The sequence below is a fragment of the Branchiostoma floridae genome, chromosome 1, assembly GCF_000003815.2.
Source record: "Branchiostoma floridae strain S238N-H82 chromosome 1, Bfl_VNyyK, whole genome shotgun sequence".
Lineage (NCBI taxonomy): Eukaryota > Metazoa > Chordata > Leptocardii > Amphioxiformes > Branchiostomatidae > Branchiostoma > Branchiostoma floridae.
Window position 1 is genome coordinate 18,162,595 of NC_049979.1, and position 21,069 is coordinate 18,183,663.

At 39.9% G+C, this 21,069-nt stretch overlaps 1 protein-coding gene across 1 annotated transcript in view; it reads right to left on the reverse strand.

Moving 5' to 3' along the window:
• Positions 1 to 21,069, reverse strand: part of LOC118420976 (rho guanine nucleotide exchange factor 11-like) — a gene marked incomplete in the record, with an annotated part of 52,423 nt that overhangs the window by 9,198 nt on the left and 22,156 nt on the right. The window contains 26 exon segments of the mRNA XM_035828085.1: positions 69 to 151; positions 863 to 956; positions 1,281 to 1,333; positions 1,478 to 1,644; positions 1,910 to 2,034; positions 2,292 to 2,346; positions 3,871 to 3,930; positions 4,530 to 4,707; positions 5,924 to 5,992; positions 6,679 to 6,864; positions 7,354 to 7,471; positions 7,714 to 7,861; positions 10,175 to 10,213; positions 11,006 to 11,059; positions 11,552 to 11,677; positions 12,010 to 12,118; positions 12,778 to 12,820; positions 13,057 to 13,155; positions 13,398 to 13,453; positions 14,233 to 14,284; positions 15,869 to 15,928; positions 16,759 to 16,932; positions 17,274 to 17,339; positions 18,592 to 18,693; positions 19,239 to 19,405; positions 19,829 to 19,876. Of these exon segments, the coding sequence (XP_035683978.1) occupies positions 69 to 151; positions 863 to 956; positions 1,281 to 1,333; positions 1,478 to 1,644; positions 1,910 to 2,034; positions 2,292 to 2,346; positions 3,871 to 3,930; positions 4,530 to 4,707; positions 5,924 to 5,992; positions 6,679 to 6,864; positions 7,354 to 7,471; positions 7,714 to 7,861; positions 10,175 to 10,213; positions 11,006 to 11,059; positions 11,552 to 11,677; positions 12,010 to 12,118; positions 12,778 to 12,820; positions 13,057 to 13,155; positions 13,398 to 13,453; positions 14,233 to 14,284; positions 15,869 to 15,928; positions 16,759 to 16,932; positions 17,274 to 17,339; positions 18,592 to 18,693; positions 19,239 to 19,405; positions 19,829 to 19,876 (2,531 nt within the window).

Here is a 21,069-nt window from a genome sequence, read left to right on the forward strand (position 1 = left end):
AAAACTTAAAATGTCAATCTGACCATACTAACAAGACTATCACATGGAGACCTCTGAGTAGCACTTACTCTGTCTAGCAGGAGGTCTCCTATCTGCCCTACTATGTGTCCATCTGCTTTCTTCTTTGTCTTCATGGCCTGGTTTAGTGTACCTGAAATACATGGAAGAAAACTTAATGTGAACAGTTTCTTACATTTAAAAATCCTTGACAACAGCAATAAAACAATATCAAAAATAACTTCTTCTAATATGGGCCATCCCATTCCAACTCAGACAGTTTACATCATTTAACTGTCTTGTCCTTGTACTTGCCCTTCAACCTATAAACCCCTGCCAGCAGACTGTGTGTACAGGACAGGGAGGGGCTGTGACCTACAGATACCAGCCAGACATTTCACTACAACTACTGCTTGGGGGTTCCGACATCAAAGGGCACCACCAGTTGATTATCTAAATCCAGAATGTTACACTACAGTAAGAAAGCGCCACCAATCATTGGTGATGTTGGCAAATTTCCCACATTAGCAATCTTCAAAGGTAGCAATGTTTTTATGTGGGAGAGGTACCACAAACTTATAGACGTCAATGCTGCAGCTTTTAGGACGGAATCCAAAGTCTTAGATTTTGCCATAGCATCTGTTACACAATTTTGACAAGGTTGTCTGACTTGACTAGGAAAAAAAAACAACTTTTTACCCAGATATGTCTTTCGCTTATTGCTACTATTGAACGTAGTTGGTAGTCACAGCTGTAGCATCCGCTCTGTCTGAGACATTGTTTCTATCACTCTCTACTGGAAACTGTCTCCATTTTGCTACCAGAACAATGCCACAAGCAAGGAGCATAAAAGTTGAAAACTCACTATGCATTTCAATGATTTCCTGCATGTTGGGAAAGACCTGCTTTACTACATCATAAGGCAGGATATTGTCCTGCAGCATCCGCCTGTGGAATATCTGCAAACATCAGAAAACAAGTCATTTAGTACAACACAATTCATAGCCAATATTAAAACTGGAGCAGTACTGCATCTTGGTATGTGTAAGTACAAAATAGCATCTATATTTTCCAAAGCTTACAACCTAGCATAGTGTCCAGGTGTCCACTAATAGAATATAAGCTATCCCCTACAGGGTGGCCTTGAAAGGATAAAATCTTAATGTGCAAACCCTTCAGGTGAACAAAATCTCAGTTACTATTAGTACAGGTGGGATCTCATTAACTCTGTAATAACTTTAATGCTATCAAGTATTTAAATCAAGAAACAAAACAAAACTTACCAAATCTAAAACCTTGAGGTTCCTAACATGTGCTTTCTCTGTGTGAAACAGTTCTGCAAGAGAAAATGGACATTAGTCTCTTTATCTCCAAAAGTTTTACTGAAACTTCATACACTGAAGACATTGTTACCAACACCTTTCATATGTCATTTTTTGTCTTTCAATGCAACTGTTAGGAAGGAAAAAAGTCAATTTACCATTAATAACTTCTTGTCTCTTGATCTCCTTTTTGCTGAGACTTTTTAAGGTGCTCCTATCTACAGTCTCCTGCCAGTTGGCACCCTGCTCCAGGTCCACATCAAAGTCAGAGTCCCTGCTCACATCTGTGGGAGACGGGGGTCTGTGCACTGCCTCAGACGAGTTACTGTGGAGGAACAACAATACATGTCAGTCATCCTTCAATCTGTTGGCCCAATGAAACATGATATACCCTGATACAAATGCTGTTACTTTGGAATATAAAACGATAAAATATGTCCACAACACAGCAGTACGCCTAGCTTGTAGAAATAGCAGCTCTCTATTGAATTTATTGACATGTCAACAGTTGAACAATTGTCCACAATTTTTAAAATGATAGTAGAGAAATGTTGGCCTGATGAGCCAGGCCAGTATCCCTTCATGCTGACCTGCTGGACAGACTGGACGTTGATGTGGATCCTGATGTGGTGGTTTCCGTGGCAACCTTGACAGCATCCACATCCACGTCACTCTTGGACCGCTTGCCAGAACCATTGGTGATAGAGTCCCGGCCCTGGGCAGGACAAAAAGGCCAACAAAGTTTTACATAAGTCATGTTAGAAGTGTTCAGGGGAAAAGAGGTCGGCAAGAAAATCTGACAATTTTGACAAAACTTATTTCATCTTATTGCTATGGAGGGCATGAAATCAAAGGAAGTCACAAATACATCAATCAATTTTTTTCTTTACTATTTTGGTAAGATGTGTTTTATACAAAATCACAATCATAACATTGAAATAGGAAAACAATGATACAAAAATTTCTACTTACATTTATTCTTCCTTTCAAGCTCTCAGATCTCTCTATTGTGGAAGTTTTTCTGTTGCTGGGGAGAGAGGTGCATCAGGAGTAAGTATCTCCAAGTTGCTATATAAGCTTCATACACACTCTAGCAATTCATTTAACTATATGTAACACTGCTATTTTAAAATTGACAAAGTTACTAGTATTTTATACAGCTTACAATTTTCTTCTAGCTACCACTCAGTGCCTTCAGGCCTGAGATATGAAAGTCATTTTTACTAACTTTTTTTCAGTGGCTACAAAACCAACACACAGCTACACAGCTAGCTATGTGATTGTTTCAGTCCAAAAGTCTGCATGCAGGTGTCACACTGGCCACACGAGTCCTAACCATACATGGACTACAAAGAGACATTTACCTACATCTGCATTCAGGTGTCAGAACAAAAAAGAAACTCGTCAATCAAGTCTGCCATTAGCCTACTCTGCTACATGTATATTTACAAGGATGACTAATCCCACAGAAGGCAGATAGAGCAAGACTTAGTTGTACACACACATGGTGCTGTCAGCTTTTAGGAAGGAAGCACATAATGGCAAGGAGGACAGCAATATTAGCACAGGCTCTTTTGGGAACATGCACACAACAGGCAGTCTAAACAATGAATGCTCTGTTCTGTTCCCTTGGTTATTTCACCATCTCCCTCATGTTCTACCTCATAAACAAGACAAATCCAGGGAGATGCTTGATTGGAAAAATGTCGTTTTTGGAATATGCTTGTCAATCATGAACTTATGTGAGATCTAAAATAAGACTTTAATCTTGTATCAAAGCCACATTTCCCGCCTCTTACCTGATGTCAGAACACTCGTTGTTGTTATCTAAGTCTGCCCATGATTTCATATCATACAGATATGAAGTTCATCTTCAAAAGTAATCTGTCGAGGTTCTATATCTACTACATCTACAATACTGGAAGCATTCGCCACGCTTACACCAGGGGTTCCCAAGCTGCACAGCATACATATTTCACAGAGCCAACACTTACAGAACTTTCATATTTCATGTGAATTGTGAATAATGACTGAATATAGAAATATTTTAAGAAATCACTACTAGCAATGCAGATGTGTACTGCCTGCTGCTGAACAGCATGTTATGTCATAGTGTACACTCTACATGGTTACTCTTCTGATTTGCAATCTCAGGTCAAAGTTCACAGGCTTAGCACCTGTCTGCCAGCAGCTGCTGATATTGCAGCTCAGTAATTACCAGTCCATTCCTCTTGTGAATAACTCATGTGATGAAGCAAGTCAATACTGCAAACCTTTGGCCACTCTTCAAAGCCTAACTTAATGAGAGGGCAACTCCTAATAGATCAGGTCCAATTAAGGGGCCTGGGAGGGTACAGTCAAGTGAAAACAGCTAAAAAGCTATCTCTAAAGGACTCAAAAATATTTCAGTTCAACATGTGAAATTCAGGCCACTTTGAAAGGGCCCAGAATTGGTTAGAGAACACCCTTACCAAGCACAGGCCACTTTGGAAGGGCCCAGCCATGCAGAGTTAGTTTATAAGGGTGCGGACATGACAAGAAGAAGAGGTACCTCTTGCTTAGCTTGGCTACGAGTTCTGAAGTGAAGAGGAGGGGCAGACTGCCCCGTCGTCTGATGGTGGGGAACAAAGTGGTATAACCAACACCATTATCAATGTTTCCGTTACACAACACAGATCTTTCTGCCTCCTGATCTAATAAACTTCCACATGTAGGGGGCGAACAAGTGGACATATTCTGATGATTTGAGGATGACTTGTTTTTCTTTTCCTATCTATATTAACAAATTTGACAGCATGCTCATACAATTTGATACTCAACACTACCACAATCCCAATGGGAGGCAGACAAGTCTTGTGCCACTTCAGGAAACATTGGTAAATGGACAAGGATAATGGACAAGGATAAAACAAAAAGAAATCTAAGGCAGACAAGACATGGGATGCTACAAAAAAATATAATTCTAAAACAGTCATGCTTTTAGAGAAGACATAGTTGGGTGGGAAGATCTTTCTGTTATAATCACAGAGTTTACAGAGTGTCCTTTTGTACCTGTATAGCATTCTTTAACAACACTTCTCTTTCCTTTTAATTTTTTTATTGTAAACACATCTTTAATCACACGATTTTTGTGACATTTTTAACACTAAGTACACACCAAATGTTTTCATAAAAAAATGACTCGCTGCTCCAGTAATCCTCTTAAGTTACCTTGGTTGGTCGGGAGGGGGCTGCTCCTGGGTGATGTCAGGACTCTGGCTGCGGGGAGAGTTCCCCCTGGAGTTGGGATGGGGGGAGGTGGCTGGAGAGGAGGGGTCCCCACCCCCCTGAAGGTCTCTCTCATACCCTCCCACCACTGTGGTCACTATACGCTCCTCCTTCAGCTTAGCTGGAGACAGGTGTGAACAAATATGAGTAATGGGGAAAAATAATGTGTTCCATTTAATAACAACAAAGCTAAAATATCTAAAACTAACACCTATCAAATAGCAAAATTCCTGTCCAAAACATAACTTGTCACCATTCTATTTATCATCATTATCTCAGGCAGTCTGCATGGAAGCTATGTACAGTACATCAACATTGAAGATATAGATCTACATAATATGACACAGGATGTTATGTCATATGCCTCAGTTAAAGAGGGAGGGGGGCAGAAAAACAAAGGACATCTGGTGGCAGTGGGAAAAGTCAACATCCTCCTACAAGTTAAAGCTCATAAAGTCAAACCAACATTCAGCTATGGGTCCAGCTCAACATGAGTCAGAGCATCTGATATTGATCATCAAACCTCCAAGTCAAGAATAACTGTGAACAGGACTTGTCAAGTCAACAAATTACACATGCTGTTGTTTCATCCTTCCTGCTGAATACTGTAGGAGTAAGCATACCACAAAACCCAAGTATTTCACCTTTGTCAACAATTCACCACAAGAACTATTCAACCCACCTATCATACAGCTAACAGAAATAACATGAAACCTATATTCAGAAACAGAGAACAACGTGTAATGCTTACATTTCAGCACCCTCATTTCTGTGACCCGTACCAGCATCAGGACCAGCGCGAGTGCCCCCTGAAGCCCTTGGCTCAGGACGGCTTGCAGCAGGGTCCCCAGAACCAGTATTGTAACAAGCTGTGCTAACATTTATCCTGACCATAACGGGTCATGGGCAGCTTTTCACACCAAGCTGCCAGGAGAAACTAGGAGGAGCTAAGGACTTCAATGGACAGCCTGATTCTAACAGGCAACTTGGGAGAACTTGGCTCCTATCTCAGGCCAGTCAGCTTCCTCCCAGATTTCCTCTCAGAAGACCACTACGTCAGCCCTTCCTCCCTAGGGCCTGCTTCCCTTTGAACCAATCCCCACAGAACCACTCTGAGTATCTCTGCCAAAGGGTCTGTCTCCATACAACAGGGCGCTCTACAACGGGCATCTTCTTACTAAACAAACCCAACCATCACCAAACCCTTGGATGTGGTCCCGCCATGAAGAGGAAGGTGTTTGCTAGGCAAACGATCTGACTAGCCAAACGAAGCAACTGCTATTAAGCTAATGTTTTAACTACCCACTAACAAATTATTATTATGGACAGGATCTTACTGATCTCTTCTTCGTCGTCCTTCATCAGCGGCTGCACTGGGTAGGTGGAGATTTGGCTGGCTGGCAAGACTGGAAAAGGAGCGCAGGGAGGTTAGTCCTCAGCAAATCTAGGCCATACATAATGAGCATATATTGTACACAGTGATCAAGGCGGCTTCGAGGACAAATTGGCAGCTGGGTGACACATAGTGATTTGAAAACAGTGCACAGCAGATTTATTGGACACCAAACAAGACTTTTGAATTGTGCGTCATACAGTAACCTGACCTAAGGGTCGTGATGGACTTCACCCATAGTGTTCTGCCCCTTGCTTGTTGTTTATCTCGATAATTATCACTTCATTTCTACAATGTACAATGGTGGAGTAAGAGGCTACTTCTTCCAAGCCTTGTATCCTGTAATCAAATTGGCCTTCAACCTAGTATAGGTTGCAATCTGTCTTTACCAAGGAACATATAAAACAAAGACTTGCTTGATTTTGTTTATATTGGACATGCCTTAGAAATGCAATTTTCCAAGACGTATGCCAAGCCAAGCATGTAAAATATATGAAAAAAAAAAAATCTTAGGTCAAGTAAAAGCTACTTTTCTTTACGCTCAAAAGTTTTCCTTTAAAATTTTCAGTTACCAGTGATATGTTAACTTTCACCAAAATAACTTCCTGTTGGGAAATACCTTTATGCCGTTTGGAAATACTCAAGTTTAAAAACATTTCTAACACTAAAAATCAACAGGATAATGTTGCTGACACTCACTTGTACTGGTCACCGATTTCCTCTCCTTCTCTGACGGCCGGAAAACTTTGGGAAAGTAACGAGTCTCCCTCTTGTCCTTGTTCTTTTCCTTCTTCCTTGTGGACTGGGCACCTTTGATGTTACCTCCAACACAGTGGTCCTCACATGCATCAATACAGGACCCCTTATGGATGTTGTACTCACAATCTGTAGGCAACAGGAAAAAGGGAACACACAGCAAGCCATTAAGGAGAAAAAAAATGACCATTCTATGAGTCAATCTATAATGTCTTTGAACAGTATAGTACTGTACTAACCCTTTTAATATTCATACAGTTGTCCCCAGACTTTTGAGTTCATTACCATGGAGCTGCACATGGCTCAGGCTAAACCACCAAGCTCATTAATTTTAATGGCAACTTGAAAATGATGACAGGAGATCTAAAGCATTAGCAGGTGACATGACACAGCAATTTAGCAGAGATCTAACAGAAAAAAATTGTTAAGCCTTTGGATGTTAGATCCAATCCCACTTGACACTGATGTACATTTGAAATGACAAGCATGGCTTGCTGCCTTTTCGATTCCTTATACTAATACTAGAAACACCTGAAGAAGATTTTGTTCAAATAATATTTGAAGGACAAACAATGTCAACCCACGTGATTAAGTACAGAAAAAAGGAGAATACCCCACCTTGACACTGGTATCCCTGGTTGCCGATACCCCATAGTACCCCTCCACAGTGGTTGCAGAAGGCCAGTGCTGTATAGTGCATGGGCACAAAGTGGTGGCCCTTCACACTCACAACGCTCTGGAAAATAAGTACAAATGTATGGAATACAAATGGAATACATATGGAGTACAAATGTACAGAATACCAGAAGAAAGGCTGATACAAAAAGCAATACTGTTAGTTATTCACTTTTCCTTCTTCAAAAGGACTAGACTGTGATCACAGGAGTTGCCTAACTGCTTGTACATTGCAGGTAAAAATTTGTCAACATCCAGCCTTTCGCTACCATTAGAAGTCCCAAGGCTTCGTGTTGTCCTCACCTTTTTGTTCTTCTCTCTAAACTTGAATCTCTTGTCCTTTGCTGTGAAGCTTGGGCAGCGATCCAGCGGGCTGACCTGGCTACCCGATGTCTGGATCTTCACCCCCACCTGCTTCATGAAGGTCACGATACAGGATGCCATCGCCGAACTGGGGAGGGGGAAGGGGGTTGAAAAACAAAGGATTTCATGTATCACTAAGATATAGCAGTAAACCAAAAGGATAAAGATTATGTCATTGTTTGATAGCCCATAAAATGTAGAGTGAATTTTGAAGTACATGTATACTATGAATATAATAAAACTTCAAAGATTGATATGCATTATGTTCATTTCCATTGCTCTGTATTGTATTGTTCATCTCCATTGCTCTGCTTGTATGATACCAATTGTCCCAATTACAAGTACATAACATGCACATGCTTTGTTTAAGCTGCAAATAATAGTAGTATCTTTTTACATGGTAGTGCTGGACTCAGAATGTATGCAGGTTAAAACTTGAATCAAAGATTTTATGATTTCATGGGGCCTATTTTTCTTTGAGCATTAAGTATTAAATAGCTTTGTGTACAGAAAGGATACTATACATTCAAAGATCTGTTTCTCATTTTGTCATAAAAGCATTTTTCATAAAAGGAAAACAATGCATTTACAGTACATGACTGTGCTGTAATCTTCGAGGTACTCCGAATTGAGTGACAGCTCATTAGCAGTTACTCAAGTTCAAAGCATGTTATTATTACCCTTGAGCATGACCAATTCCTGGTGGTACACAATTCCTGTCATTTATAACAAGCTCCCTGGGAGACCTTAGTCTAATCCAGGGAAATGACTTTTCACATCTCCAGAGAGAGTCAAATAACACTGCAGGTGAAAGTTATGGTTGACAAAAACAGCAAAAATTGTCAACCATAAGGTAGCAAAAATAAATAACAAATGGAAAACCTGGTGATCCCTTTAAAATCAAAATCACGTACTAAAATCTACAGCAACCTTGCATGGTTCAGATCCATAAAATATTAAAAGCTATTTTTTGTGCCCAGCTTTTCTTTCATAACCATGTGTTTCAGAAACCATGTCTGCCATTCAAGGTATATCTCTAAATGCATTATCCTTTCCCTCCCAGGTATGTAATAGACTAATCATGACAAAATCAGATTTCAATTTGTTCTCAGACTTATTTTTTCTATATCACATTTACCATGACATCATTGCTATTGCCACTTATTTTTCAATGCATCCTGTAATATGACTTAGTGAGGTTATTCCCTGTAATCTTTCATCTCATTAATTCGTGTAATGGTCCAGGTATCCATGACACTCTCTAATCTTAAAGCAGCTGACATCATGATGCTGCAGAGTACCCAGAAGTCTCTGCTTGCCACGCTGGCAGTGACGTAAGTATTTTTTAAAGTTATGGAAAGTTAACGTATTCCTTTCCATCTGATGCAATCATGGATACTTGCATGCTAAACTGACCTTTCAAGAATCAGAGACATACATTTCCTTTCCAAAGAAATCAAAACCAGACCCTCTGCTTACTGTTGGGAGGTGTGGCTTAGTTCACATACCCTTCTTCAAATGTCTTCTTTTTACTTTCATATCATAAATGGGGATTTTGAGGTTCAGGGCATCCAAGATTTAGTTTCAAACAACACCTGAGTCCTATAAACAAATTGGCTTAGCCCACCCAAGGACATGATTAGAACTGACAGCATCAATTAGCTTCGTTGAAGGTTTTTGTTACCCCTGCCAGGATGTGTGTTGGCACTTACTGCAGAGGTGTGATCTCTACCTTAGGATGATGTCATCCTAGTTGCATCATCCAACAGATCTCCTTACTTCCTGAGTACTTTCCTGCACATGTTTCCTGGAGATCAATGACCCTTTATCTCAGGAACAGGCCATAAAATATCTCAGGACCATTTGTCAAATTTTGTGATATTACTTTAACACAAAAGACTTTCAGTCTTTTTTACATGAATGTACTGGTGTGGGATTTGAGAAAGAACAACCCTAGCACCAAAAACTTAACCCAAATTCTAGGTTATCTGTGTTATCAGCATCTCAGCTTTGGGATGGTCCTCTGATAAGCATGTATTTTTGATGCTTGTGAAATACATAATGCATATACTAGTATACAAGTATTTCTGCCTGACAAACGCTTATAACATTGCAGTGAATATGGGAGTAATGTTGGTGTGCTGGTGAGCACCAAAACCTGACAAACTCAGTTGAAATTTCAAACCACTTAACAATACCGCAAGGAATACATCATTGGTACTAGAGTAATGTTACAGGGTAAAAAGCACTCATGAAATAAAACCATGGTTTAGTTTTCCTGAAAAATGCACATGCTACATGTGTGCCTCATGTGTACCACATGGCCTGAGTCACACATACCCCCAAACAACCTGTCATCATCAAAACACAACAAGTAAACAACAAACAAACTGTTACTCACTTCCTGGCAGTGGCTGGCGTTCTCGTTTCCAAATTGGACCTGCGGACAACCATGGTGAAACATAAGATCAGCTATCGTCCACATGAATAAAGAGAGAGCGAAATACAAGGTTCTGTTTTCCTAGGCAGGTAGTGTAACACTAGTGAGGGTGCCAACACCACATGGAGTGTTATCCAGGTCTGAGATGACTCAGTCCTATTTGAGCAGGAGGGATGAGGTCATCTGTACATGTGGCAGGAGTGGACATTAATATTCATAAGGGGGTGTGGCAAGTTGATGGGCTACAGGCTGACTTCCTATTACTTCCATCAAACAGCAGGAAAGGAGTTTTGTGATTCAGGCCAAATCAACTGCATTACTTATTTCAGTTAAGAGAAGAAAGTCAATCAAAGACATGTGAATGCTAAAATTACTTTGTGTAGTTCTTTTCTACAAAAATCCCCTGGCAGTTGAAATATCACAATGACTGAGGCACAAATTATCTTGCAAATGCTTTTGGCAAGACTAGAGTTCATTACAAACTGGAGTGTTTCCCTTTTATTAAGGAAGGTTTTATTGCAAATTTATGAATAAAGACGATCTCAATTCTGAATATGAATACATATCCATACTCAAGCAGCTACAATGACATGTATATGTGAAACAAGACACAAGGTTTTGTTAGAGACTACTTATAATCAATTCCTTCACCCCATGGGTTAGGAAACTCCAAAGACTTATGTACCATCAAAGGAATTCCCATATTAGTGGTTCTCCAATGATAAGTGACACACACAGACAGACGGTAGGAACAGACTGTTTAGCAGGCTGTCCTGTGGACTCATGTGTTACCTGTGTGCATTAATACTGCTACCCATGTAATTGGCAACAATGTCTCCATCCTCCCTGTAACCAATAGTAGACAACTTGTTGTAATAAGACAATAGGGATAGAAGATAGAAGGACTCTTTTTAAAAGAGATCCCATCTTCTTTGTTGCCTCATCTTTTTGTTTCATCTTTTGTTATATTTCTTTGTTAGATGTTTTTTGTGAGCACTATTCATTGTAATATTTCACACAATTCAGCCTCAGTATAGGCTGCCATGTTTTACAAAATAAATCATTCTCTCATTTTAGCTGGTAGTAGATAGCACAAATTTGTCCTGTTGTTTTCCTTACGAAAACTGCCTCATTATTTTGTACGTTTTCCATAACACCATGTGCACGAAGCAAACCATTACATTTTTCCACCCCAACAACTAATTGGTGGGCTGCATGCATTCAAAACAGATTAACGTACAGCATGATCAACACAGATGGGGAGGGATGGATTGATTGCATTATGATTTAAAGATATTTATAGAACCTTGAGCTTGTAGCCGCTGGCTATTAACTTACATGAACTGGTCCAGATGTGGCAGCAGGGTTTGCTCCACCACCTTCATCTCTTTGGCATGGTCCAGGTGGATGTCATGCAGGTGTTGGTCACCAAACAGGCTACCCAGCCCCAGCGCTCGCTTGTTTCTGGGAAGAAATTATAAACAAATGTGAATCCTATATAACTGAACAGTTCAATCATCATGGAGAAGGTTAGAACTCCTACAAGCAAAAATACAACAGTTCCTATTCATTTCTTTTTGTACCATGGGACAAGACATATATCAAGACAGATCAACTTGTACAAATAGTTTTTTTTTTTAAATTTGTACCTGTATAATCAATCAAATGTTTCTTCTTGACATCAATAAATGGCAGATGGTCTGGCTTACACAACAAATATTTCCCAGTGACCTAATCACATGATGTGTATCTTTTATGGTAAGAGATAAAAAGTGAAGCTAGTCACAGAATCCTACCTGAAGTCTTGTAGCTGTTCCTTGACCACCAAACTGGCCATATTCTGTGCTGCTTGGAACAAACCTCGAAGACTGGCCTCATCATTGGACTTGTACTTCAGGGCCTCATCTGAAGATGAAGATTATAATCAATGATACCAATTATTATAGAAGATCATCTGTGTTGGTAGTGATCATACTGTAAATGTACTTAAGTTCGCGGGGACTTAATTTCGTGGTAGCGGGAAAAACAACTTTTCGCGGTGGTTTTACATTCGCGGTAGCACCATGCACTGTAGTCTCTTACTGCCATGGGAAAATGTTCGGGGTGGTTTTAAGTTCGCGGTGAAGCTGCCGCCGCAAAAAACGCGAACATTAAACCACCGCGAAAGTTTATGCATTTACAGTAGTACCTGGATAAAATTTTGACTGACCACTGTCACCTTCTTCAGGATCTACAATGACCAATCACTTAAGAACGTAAACTTGCAAAAGTTAGACATGTGATCTTATTGACATGTGATCTTGTGGATACGTGACGTTGGCAATTGATAAAACATGTAAAGAAGTTTATAACGTTTAGTGATACATTGCAGGAAGAAGGCTAGGAATTACTCTGCAATTCTCATAGTTACAAATGTATTACAGTAACATTTCAGAGATTTTTAACAACCCTATCAACACAGCTGCCACACAGGTACTCTCAGCAATCAACTGAATTTGCATAATTGCAAAATACCACCAGTACAATGAAGACAAAGCAACTTAAAATAGAAAGTTGTCACCCACCTATTGCTCTCACTATCCCATCATCCACATGTATCCTAAGGGGCTGAATAACAAAACGAGACATTCATGAAGTCACAAGGAAGATAGGTATCAAAGGATGAGTTTCAGAGTAAAAAACCTATTTTGCCATGGTTTCAGTTTGCCACTTAGGCAGATATGTATATCACATATCGAGGCAAAATGCAAAAGCTACAGTCAAAATGGAGCCTAGTGATAACATGTAATCGTAAATACATTGCATAACCAACAGAAATAAAGAGGTACATGGCCGATCCTTACCGCTGATGCAACAAGAAATGTGGAGTGGATTTCATACGCCCACTTTCGCATCTCCTTCATGGTGCCATTCTTGTAGCTGTCTGTCACGGTGATGAAGAACTGTGGGAAGGTTGAAGAAATAAATAAACATCTTGCTATTGCGCTAAAGCCACTGAAGTTACTGTAGCACCAGCTACATCTCACAAGTAAAAAAAAAGCATTTTCCTTTTATCCCAGAATTTCACAAATGTCATAACAAAATTGAGTAACAAAAGCATCTAGTTGTCATCACTGTGTGCTTGACAACCCTTTACTGTGTGTGTAAGATGGACCAAATGGGACAGTATGTAAAACAGACATACCAGGCTGGATGGATCACTGTTGGACATCAGGTAGTGAAGGAAAACAGCCTGGTGTGCTGAGAACAGAACAAAAACATCAGACTTTTTATTAGTTGTTTGAACACAAGTATGTAATATTCTTATGATCCATAATTACTTTCATGGATAACCAGTCAAAAAAGTCTTGCTCATTAAGCTTAACAAAAATCCATCTTGATTTTTGAACAAGATTATACATATGTATCTGTGGTTCTTCAAGCAATTCACATTTTAACGTTCATTTAATACAGGAGTCTGAGAAATGTGTTACTTTGATTGAAAACTTCCAAACTAAGTGGCATGTTTGAGACTGTTTTGTCACAAGCACAGGTCATTCCAGACAGGGATAATATATGGCAGCAAAAATAGCAGAGAATTTGCTATGAATAAAGACCTTTGCCCCAAATAAAACAATAACAATCTATTGCATTACACAATATAACACTAGTAACCAAGTTGTAGGAATGTGAGGACCAGCTATTTCAAAAGGCTTTGGCAATACAAGACATGGCAGACTTGCTTACAATACTCAGATTCAGGTTTCTGTGTTCTCAAACTTGTGAGAATTTCTCATGTTTCACTTCCCATCACTTCCTATATATGTTTATATGACCAAAATGTAAAATATGTACATTGAATAATCAGGTCTTCAGCTTTACCAGCTTCCTCTTATTTACAGTCCCTACAGAATGTAGAAGGGTTTGAAGTGTACACGAAACACCAGACACATGACTTTGATATGGAGAAGATGCTGATGTTTATCTATGCAATTTTATGACATAGGACAGTCTAAGAGGTCAGGGATTAGTGACCCTACCAGGCTTTGTTTTCATCAATTCCAGGTCATTGAAGGGCCCATGATCCTCCATCTGAAACAAGGATAGCCTACATGTTAGACAGACATATGTTTGACACAAAGCAATGCATACAGCACAGTACATCCAAATTTGCACATGACAAGTAAAAAAATTACATGAAAAGTTTAATTTCTTAAAACAAGAGAGGTGGTTTAGAAACAAATAACACATTTCCAGACCATTTATCATTCATTTGTAGCATTTCATACATGTAGGGTAAGTTGTTAAGTATGACCAGCAACACTTCTTCCCAATTTCTAATGATTGTAACAGCTACATGTAATAAAAATAGGACAGAGAACTTGACACTGGCACCCAAAATACCTCAGGGCCCCACTGAATCATAGTAAACTAGACCTTGGCAGGCCAGAGCAGTATTTTTCAACAATAAATGTTAGTGTCAACCTTTTTTTAACAAAGATAACATTTTCAAAGAACACTACTTTGGTCCACAACATCACGGTACAGTGAGGAGTCCCTACCTGATGGTGGATCCTTGATGCTCGATCAAACCCATACACAGTTAGCAACATGATGCCTTTCTAAGAGATCTTTTTCTGGAGGGAAAATTATCGTTCCAAAAAAGCTAGCTCGAACCTGCTGGAACTGCTTGCATGCAATTTATAGAGGCTAAATGAACAAAATGAAATCTTCCCTGACATTAGCTTAGAGATTACTGCATCATTAGAGCAATCTGATCAATGAGAACATACAGAACAGAGCTTATCAGCAGACCCCAACATTACAGTGGGGGGCGGGTGGTAGTATCGGGTTACATCTGGTTCTAGCTGGAAACAGGCACTGTGTCTCTGCCAGAGACATCTGCAACAGAGTCATGGAAGCAAGCTGCCTAACTCCATGAGCCGTATTCCAAAAACATGCAAAATTAAAATATTGGACCATTATCTAATTTTAGAAGATGACAAATACCATAGTTAGCACCAAGGAGTTTGTACAGAGCAACATCACAATTATTGGTTGGAGATTTGTTAAGCCACCACAATTTCATTCTACACTATTTTAAACAAATTGCCTAACTGTGTGATTGCCTAACTGTGTGATATGTAAGAAGACATGGCAAAGATGATATCCTGCTAAGTCCCCACTTATTATCAAGAATGAAGAAGTGCTGGCTGATAGATCTTGAGTAATACACCTGTAGACCTGTTGAATGCTGGAATTACATACTTATGTACACCAGCAATAGCATGTGGGAAGAAAAGATGACCTGGCAGTCAGCCACATGGCATTATGCAAAAAGCATGCATAGAGCTGAGATTTGCTTATAGCATGACTGAGACCAAAAAAGGAAGAATTCTATGGTGCTGCATACTGTTCAGTATAATCTTAATATCAATGTTGTCTTGATCTAGAATACACATACAAATTGTCATTATACTGTACTGTACAGTTTGTACCCAAGATTTGGTACAACAGCACAAATCAAGATCTACAGGTTTTAACACATAACAGACCTATCAAAATTGAGGATGAATATGGTTTGTAAATCCATATGAGGTCAAATAGAACAGAGCCTTTGCACCAACAAAATGAAAGGGAACCAATGGGTAAGGTGAAATAAGAAGTGGCACAGACCTGGGAAGGGGGATAGGGAGAATAGTGACCAGCTTCTTTACTGGTGGCTACAAACACCTCCTACAAGAACAGACAGCGATAGAGAGTAAACTCAGTCAGAAGACATACAAATGCGTTGACAAAAAAAGGGAAACGAAGTATTTGAATCTGGCACTTTCAATGGAAATGGCAAGCAAAAGGCAGACCCAGGAACAGGAGTATCTGCCCTGGGATTTCCGATCATCAGCAAGTGTGTGGCTCCACCAAAAACACAGCCTTCAAGAGGAGAATGGTAAAGCAAGGTTCTTTTATGTGATTGTGAAACAAATTAAGCCAATGTGACACAGAAGTAGATACATTGGTGAACAAAAAGAGTAGAGTAATTGGCTAAATAGCAACGGTTCACTTGATAATAGATAGATGAAATACTGATACACATTGGCAATATGAATGAGTGAACAGAGTAGAGGTCAAAAGGGATGTTTGTGATGACATCCTTACAACACACACTTTGAGTTGTTCAGGCCAACAAGATAAGCAATGCTTCAACTATAAAGATAAACTTACCAACTGCACATTCATGTTTTCCTACTTAACAAGACCTCCGCAAGCAGCAGACATGTACACACATATTTTAAGGAGGGAAACTGGATGGGCAAAGAGGACTCAAACTGAAAAGAAAACCTACAAGGAGATTTTGTGTGAAAATAGATTTGGTATTGATTACTAACATATGCATGCACATCCTGTGACAAGATGATTTTGGATGGATAGTATCAGTGCATTGATGGTAGCAAACTTCCTGCATCTGCAATGTACAGATGTTCATTATACATTTCCTGGCTACATGTGTCTGAGGCAGACAGCTCTTTCCTGTTGCCAGTTTGACATGTATTGTCAATGACACTTACATTTTCGTTGTCTGACTGGAACTCATCGTCCTCCATGGATATGATGTTGAGTTGAGTGGATGGCATGGCCAGGTTAGTGCCTTGTTCTGGAGGTTTTGGAAACGATGCTTCCTCTGCAGTTTGGGCAACGTCAGGAGAGATGGGTATCAGTCTTCCCCCATCTACCTCGACGTCCTGTTGGCAGAAAAAAAGACTTACATTTCAAATTGGTGTTTCTCAAAATCAGCATAAATGAGAAGACACATTCAAAGCAGACACAAGTGCTTGAAAGAGCAAAAGTTGTACAACAAGGCATCAGTAAGACCTGTGAAATTTTCATGACTCTTCATGTGCATGTAATTCAGGGAAACCTGAATGATGACAGAAGCAAGAGATTGGAAGCACCCAGGTGTGCTTGTGTGGAACTATTGTGTTGTCAAGCGAGGTGGAAAGCAGAGCAATGACCATCGTCCAGCAGTAAGAGTAGAACAACAGAGAAGAAAGAGTGTTTGAAGTGATGAAGAGAAGAAACAAACCTCCCCGTTCAGACTTTCCCGAGGAGAGTAGTACTGCTCGGTGTCCGAGTCTGAGCGTTCCTCAACCTGAGAGCAGAATGAGCATCCAAACTTACAGCTACAGAGTTAGTGCCAACTGGGTTCATACAGTAATTCACATAACCACTGGCATCATGTTCAATGTAGCCTCTCTGAGATATCACAAATGATATGTTTAATGCGGATCCCAAAGGTATCTTTGAACCTCAGCCTTTGACACTTAATGTGCAGCACAGTACACAGAACTGAGAAGTCATTCTCTGCTAAGGCAGAGTGTTGAAGATTAGAACAGCTTTAAAGTAAAAAGCAGCTCACAATACCATAAGATACAGAGTGTTCAGGCCAAATTCTTAGATTGTTTATTCAAACTTTCAAAGAAAAATGCTTGATGACCTGAGACTACTTTGCTTAAGGTTTTGAAATGAACAAAAGCAAAAGAGGATCTCTCATTAGTTTTAGCTCTGGTATTAGGTGGAAGTTACCATTATGTCATTGGAGAGTGTTTTGTCTCTTTTTTCTATGTTGAAGACTTTCAGGAGGTTGGTTGTCTACAGCAGCAATGTTGTTATCAGTAAAACAAAACATGATTTTATAGACTGATGCCAGTGATATGGAAGTACAGGAAAAGCAGTATGTATGGTTAAGCTTAAGCTATATTGAGCAGCTGATCTTAGAAGCATAGCCAGCTGTTGTAGTGATACTTATGGTGTGACTAGCATTACATGCGTGTTAAGCAAGGAAAAAAGGAAAAGAATACACCTACCCATATTAGGCTAAAGCCCTCTGATCTACATGAACTGGACAATTTGTGTACAAGGTAACAACGTGCTCACATGAGCACCTGGGGGACAGACCAATTGAACTATTTTATCTATAAAATATTATTTCATAAGTCAAAGTTTGCTTTCTCTCTCTTTAAAAGCAACAGCAGAAAAGACTAACTAATATAGTGGTTTATAGTGGTGTGTGCATATAGGAGAAAAAGGATGTATAAACAGAAAGGAAAAGGAATGTAAGTTCCTTTCCCCTTATTGGGGCTATTACAACCATTAGGCCCAAGGAAGAGATAGTCCACTCAAATAGCACAATTGGTCTGCCCTTCCAAGACCAGTTCACAGCCAAGTAGTATAGGAATTTTGCAATACATGACAAAATAAACATGCATCTGCAGTGAACGTTTTCTTGTGCCCAGTGTATGTACCTCAAGACCACTAGCTTTGAATGCATCACTGTCATGCATATAATGCAGGTGCAGACACAAATAGCACACAAAGTCTGTGATTCAAACGGACAATCAGACCTCCTCAACAGGGCTCCCTGAGGGGGTGTAGTAGCCCCCCTCACTCTGTACACTGTAGCGATTTTTGTTGTTTTTGAAAGTCAATCTACGACAAGGGATTGCCTTTACAAATGCACAAGCAGGAGAAAGGAGAAGGAAACACATAAAAAGAAAATTAACAGAATAGAACAGAAAAAGAGCTTGAAAAGAAAGCAAGGATGGTACAAAAATGTAAAGTAAAAGTAAAGAAATTAAAACAAAAGCATGTGCTTATCAAGATTATTTATACAACAAATACTCTTCACTCTTCATGCTAAGTATCACAACCTTACATCAAACAAGAAACTAGAGATTTACAAGTCTCTTTTACATCACATCTCCTGTCCATCACTTGTGTTACTTTCTTACCTCTAAGCAAATAGTATCATACAATATGGGCACTTGTGTTACTTTCTTACCTCTAAGCAAATAGTATCATACAATATGGGTACTAAAAAGGGGAAGCAATAATACACCAGTCATCTCCAAAGTTCCATACCAGTAGCAGGCTTCATGAAGGGTATGGAAAACACCTGTCTATGGCGGTAAAAAACAACTACATTCACGTTGGGAAGATGTGGCCAAGACTAGTATATATTTACACAATAGTTTATTAAAGACCAGCTCACCTGCGAGACATCAGGTGAAGACTGTTGCTTCCACTCCTCACCAGAGTCCACATCTCCTGAGCTGTCCATCATCCTCCTGGACTGTACAGGGCTGATGTATGGGGGGATGTCTCCACCCTCTTTAACACTCTCACCTGGAACTACAGGTGAGCCCATCCTTGGAGCATCTGTGAATGGCCAAAAATTTCTATAAAGTGAGGATTTTAGGCCCCACTTACTCAAATTCAGCTAGAATATATATAGATTGGATGGGGGAGCGACAAAAAACATTATGTATAAACTTCAATGTCCACAGCTGTGCATACAACTTACCACTGGGTTAAGCCACATCTGCCTCATTTAAATGTATATAGAAAAAAATGTTCTTATCAAACTTAATTTTGCAAACGCTATAAATCAATAGTTGTCTCTTTGGAGCACACAAATCTAGATATTTCACTTCCACTAAATTTCCTTTTCTGTACTCTTCACCATTGACAATATTGTTCTCCAAGAAAATGTGTACCTTATTCTATATCTTAACAAGTTAATGCAAACCCCAGATGGTGAGAAGTGCATTAGTAAGAATCTAAGAGAGCAGGCAGACAGACCTGTGGAGAGGGGCAGAGAGTGGCCCCTGTGCCGCCACCACGCAGCCACTGCATGAGAAGACAGCAGTGGAACAGAGACTGAGGAGAAAACCCAAGCAGTCAGGCAAGATAACGGAGGGTGAGGGAACTACAACGTGCAGCACTATCTGACCACAAGATCATGTGGCTGAAATGGACTACAACTTCAAGTACAAATCAAAAGACGGCAGAACTATGAGTTAGTGCAGTTAGTGAGCTTTCAGATTACCTAGTGTGCTACAGGGTGATGCTTCCGAAGGGAGCTGATAAGTGAAAAGCAAATGAATTTTATACACCCAGCATTGGTAGGAATTAAAAGTGTTCAGCAACAAAGTACCACTAATACCGCTGTATCCATACAGTTGCTACTTGAACTTGTCATAAGAGACAAAATTGTCTTTACATTCTCCATAATGGCAATGTTTTTCACCGATTCCATATTAACTACTGTAAGTTCATTTAAGTTCGCGAGATTTTTAAGTTCGCGTATTTCGCTGAAACCTTCTCTTCGCGAAGTCATCTACTCGCGAACATGCATGTTCAACATCGTCCCCCTCCCCACACCTTCCGTCCAAAAATCCAGTCTCAACTACGTGTGTACAACCACTGTAAGGAATCTGGCTCCGTCTCAGCATGGGTTCATGGCGAAACGATCTACTGTTACAGCCCTTATCCACATTCTACAGTCTTGGCATGAGGCACTCAATGCCAAACCCAAGATGGACATTCACGCAGTTTTCGTCGACTTCAGTCGAGCGTTCGATACCATCGACCATGGCCGACTACTGTCATCCTTGGCGGACATGGGCATCAGACAATCACTATGGACATTAATCAGTAGCTACTTAGAAGGTAGATCACAAATAGTGAAGTGGGGTTCCTGTTTATCAAAGCCGCACGATGTACTGTCAGGTGTGCCACAAGGTGGATTGTTGTCACCGCTATTGTTTGTTATCTGCATTAACTCGTTGGATGTATGTTTGCCTCAGTCTGTACTGCCTGTCAAATATGCTGATGATCTAACCAATTCGGAACTGTTGATGGGGTCTTTACCCGGTCAGTCACAAAAGGCTGTGGACGCTGTTGTTGAATGGGGTGGAGGTTTTTCCCTCTCTGTGAATGCTAAGAAAACCAAAGATATGGTAATTAGTACGAGGAACAAGGAAAATGTTCCCAATCCACCCCATCTGACAATAGCTGGCCTACAGATACAACGGTTACTT